This window comes from Gavialis gangeticus, unplaced genomic scaffold (genome assembly GCF_001723915.1).
Source record: "Gavialis gangeticus isolate Ggan-Ray unplaced genomic scaffold, GavGan_comp1, whole genome shotgun sequence".
Lineage (NCBI taxonomy): Eukaryota > Metazoa > Chordata > Crocodylia > Gavialidae > Gavialis > Gavialis gangeticus.
In genome coordinates, this window is record NW_017728996.1 from 38704065 (window position 1) to 38707769 (window position 3705).

The 3705-nt window shown below is 41.3% G+C and overlaps 1 protein-coding gene across 5 annotated transcripts in view; it reads right to left on the reverse strand.

Annotated features, from left to right (window-relative positions):
- Positions 1 to 3705, reverse strand: part of APBA2 (amyloid beta precursor protein binding family A member 2) — a 342515-nt gene that overhangs the window by 89527 nt on the left and 249283 nt on the right. For all 5 annotated transcript variants that reach the window (XM_019504340.1, XM_019504341.1, XM_019504342.1 and 2 more), the window contains one exon: positions 2027 to 2107. In XM_019504340.1, the coding sequence (XP_019359885.1) occupies positions 2027 to 2107 (81 nt within the window). The remainder of the gene's footprint in view (positions 1 to 2026; positions 2108 to 3705) is intronic.

Sequence of the window (3705 nt, forward strand, 5' to 3'; positions counted from 1 at the left end):
CCCAGCCCCTTGCTGGCTGGTACTCTACCAGCCTGCAGAGAGCTCATCGTAAAACTGCAAGATCCACAGGTTTCTCCAGTAAAATGAGAAATCCCTGTTTTCCTCCAGTAAAGGGGGAAATCCACGGTTTTTCTCCATTTTTGCATGAGAAACAGAAAACCCATATCCCTGTTGATAAAAAAGGCATTTGTGTACCATATTTACTATAATATAAGATGACCCTTGGTATAAAATGACCCCCCGATAATTAGATTCTATATATGGAAATTGTATATAGTTGTTATAATCTTCCAGGTATAGAATCGAATTATTGCAGATCTGCCTTGGATATGATACCCTTCCATTGCTACACCAGGGAAAATAAATCTAGGGGGTCAGGTAGCCCTCTTGCCCTCTGCCCCCTACTCCTTATTGTCAGCCCCTGCTCTCCCTGAACACATGGAACAGAGAGGCAACATTTTCACATGGAAAAATTACTACAGGTACCCACAGATTTAGCACATCCAGAATTGAGGCCTTCTGCCTTTTTTGAAACTACTGGAAGGTTTAGCACAGGTACTCCATAAACACACTTTTAAGCAGCACCTTTGAATTTTTTATAAATAGTACAAGCTATACATGATTATAATGCAAAGCCAAAAGGCTCATGATTTATTATACATTTTGTCGGGCTGAGCCCCAGCAGAGTCAACTGTGTTTAAAGCCATGGTGAGCCCACAGCTCAGCACTGCTCACACTGCTCAGTATGTGTGTGTACTCCACATATCTCCCACAAAAGAACCATGTGCTAATTAGCCCCCATTCATGGCTGGAACTGGGTGTTCTTGTCATGAGACCGGGGATCTCCAGAAATGTTTATGATCCAGCTCCAGCTCAGGGGGGAGGGGGGGGAACAACAGAGCACACTAATTATTGCTGATAAGCTGAGAGATGCGTCAACAGAGGAATTCTGGGTGACCTGTTTGGGGCCCCATTTGGTGACATTTGCTAGACAACAGGAATCATTGGAAATGAAAAAGAAAGACGCAGCTCAACTGTGGGAGTGAAGAAGTTGAAATGTATTCAATGTAGTGGTTCATCATGACTTGAAAAAGTCAGCACTGAGGACTGCATGCATTTTATTCAGATGGGCTGCATTAACCTCACATGGGTCAAGCGTTTTATAGTCATGCTCAGTGTTGGCTGCATTTATTCAACTTTATAGTTGGTTTCTATTACTGCACAACACACACTGCTTTTCTGCAGCAGTTTAATGATATGCAATGTACTTAAAGTATTTCCCCAAGCTGGCTGAGAGAGAAAACCTCATCTAGTATTTCAGTAAATATAGTATGTAAGCCTTCACTTATATTGTAGGCTAACAGAAATGTCTTGAACACCTTTGCAAGAACAGATTTAGCTGGATTTTAAGTGGATTTTATTTTTATTATATCTGACCCCAAGCATACTCTCATTCTGCATTTTTAAGATTTCTGTTCTGCTTCATTATTCAGTACCCCTAATAAATCTCTGGTGTCTAACACACCATGTTTTTCACAGCTCAGGGACACATCTCACCATAGTAGCTACTTGTAAGGCTCTGAATTATTTGGGCCCTTGGCATTGAAGGATGTGATTTGTGGACCAACTGGTAGGGGCTACTCAAAGAGATTACTTCCAGAAGAAATCTCGCAGTCATCTGACTCCAAATGAAATTTCCAGTAAGAAAGAGGCAGAGGAAACCAGAGACATATTGAAGCTGCTCTTACATCCTAATGGTCCACAAAAGTTCATTTCTATAGTCTCTTCTGTTACTTATGTCTCACAAACATTTTAGGGCAATACAGATATAATGGACAATTATAACAAGAGATTGTTGCAGTGACTGATTTGTGGAAGCTTTGTGGAAGTGAATGAAGTCATGAAAGTTACTATCAGTCCAGGGAGGAATGAAAAAACATTTGGCCACCATCCTTCCCTTTAAAGAATAGCTTTTTGCCCACAGTGGGCAGAAATATGGAGGAGAGGAAGAGCTTAAGACACTTACTTCTGATATATTGTTGTTATCAATTGGTCCATTAAGGTCAGAACGTTGTTGCTTCCTTGGCTGTTCTAACCCATTGCACACCTGTAAGAAATCAAATAAACACTTTAAAAATCCTCTTTCCTCTTCCTCCTCCTAAATTCACAAATGGAATATGGAGCAGACTAGAACTCTCATGAGGATGAAATGAAATGTTGAGATAGCAAGAAATGCCTAAAAATGACATTACTTGCACTAAATAAATGAGGATAGCCAATCCACAGCATTAGCACCATCAATTTGAAAATAAAAGCACTTCAGGTAAGTTCTTCCTATGTTATTTCAACTAAGCCAGCAAAAAACTCCTTGAATGGAACTCAGGTGATACATAGATCTTAAACTGGTCATGCACGCACACGGACTATCACACAGTGGGTGCATCTACACAAGCGCTTCAAAGTGCAGTAGCCTATTTTACCGTCCATTAAAGAATCACGTAAAAAGCATGCAATTATGCTAATCCAAGTAAAGTAGGCTAATGCACAGTAAACATCACTTAAAAAAACATGCGCAGCCTAATATGCATTTATTTAGAACCTCACGCTGAAGGTACTAAATTTAATGTGCATTAGGAAAAGTGCATTACAGGCCATATCTACATGTGCATTATATATGAGGGAAAACCAAAGATCTCAGGTCAGCACAAGATTACAAATATAGTTTAATTTGCACTGCTACTACAGTAAGAAAGTAACACATTTCTGCATTTCATGGCACCTGAATCTGATTCTGAAGGGTCAAAGGCTTGAGTCTTAAAAGTGTAAAATGTCACCTACAAGCTAAGTGGCCTCAACAACTTTTCACCTCAGCAGAAACTGAGATTAGAAACTGTAGAAAATTTTCACTGACAGAGAAGGACTTGGAAGGCAAGTCATATGGGGAGAGGCAGAAAGAGCTAGGCACGTTTAGCTTGTGGAAGAGGCACTTAAGAGGGTGCATGATAGAAGTCTTCAGAGAAGAGGGCAAGCACCTTTTCTCTCTTGCTACAAAGAGTAGGATGCAGCCCAATGGCAGCAATATAGGTTTAGACTGGATATCAGGATAAACTTCAGTGTTAGAAAAGTGAGGCAGTGGGTCAAACTGCCTAGGGAAGTTGTGGATTCTCCATAATTGCAAGTGCTCAAAAAGAGGCTAGAGAGAGACTGGTTGGAGATGATCTAAGGGTCCACATGTTACTCTACGGCAAAGTAGCAATCACGCGGGCCTACATGTGATCATCAGCTATGCTGGCACAGCAGTACACTCCTCCTTTCCTCAGAGGCATCGGGAGTTGGTTCCAGCCAAGGCTGGGGGTTGTGACTGAAGCGTGCCAAAGCTCCTGTTAGGACTTAAACATGGAGGTTTCTGGCTAGAGGGTCTTACCCCTCTACTGAGGGTCAGAACAATTGACATTTTTGTGGGGCCAGGAAGAAATTTTACCCCATGGTCAGAAGACTAGTATGGACTGGAGTTTTTTGCCATCTTCTGTAATAGGAGACATGGCTCTCTTCCCAGGATCTCTTGAGTGTATATTAACAACCTTTACCGTGACAGGATAATAGCTGCCATGGTCCCTCTTTTTTACCTGTGGCAAATTAGGGTGTTATGTCTTGTGTTGTGTTAAGGTGACTGTGTAGTTTTGCTAAGAGGTTAGACAGTGGATT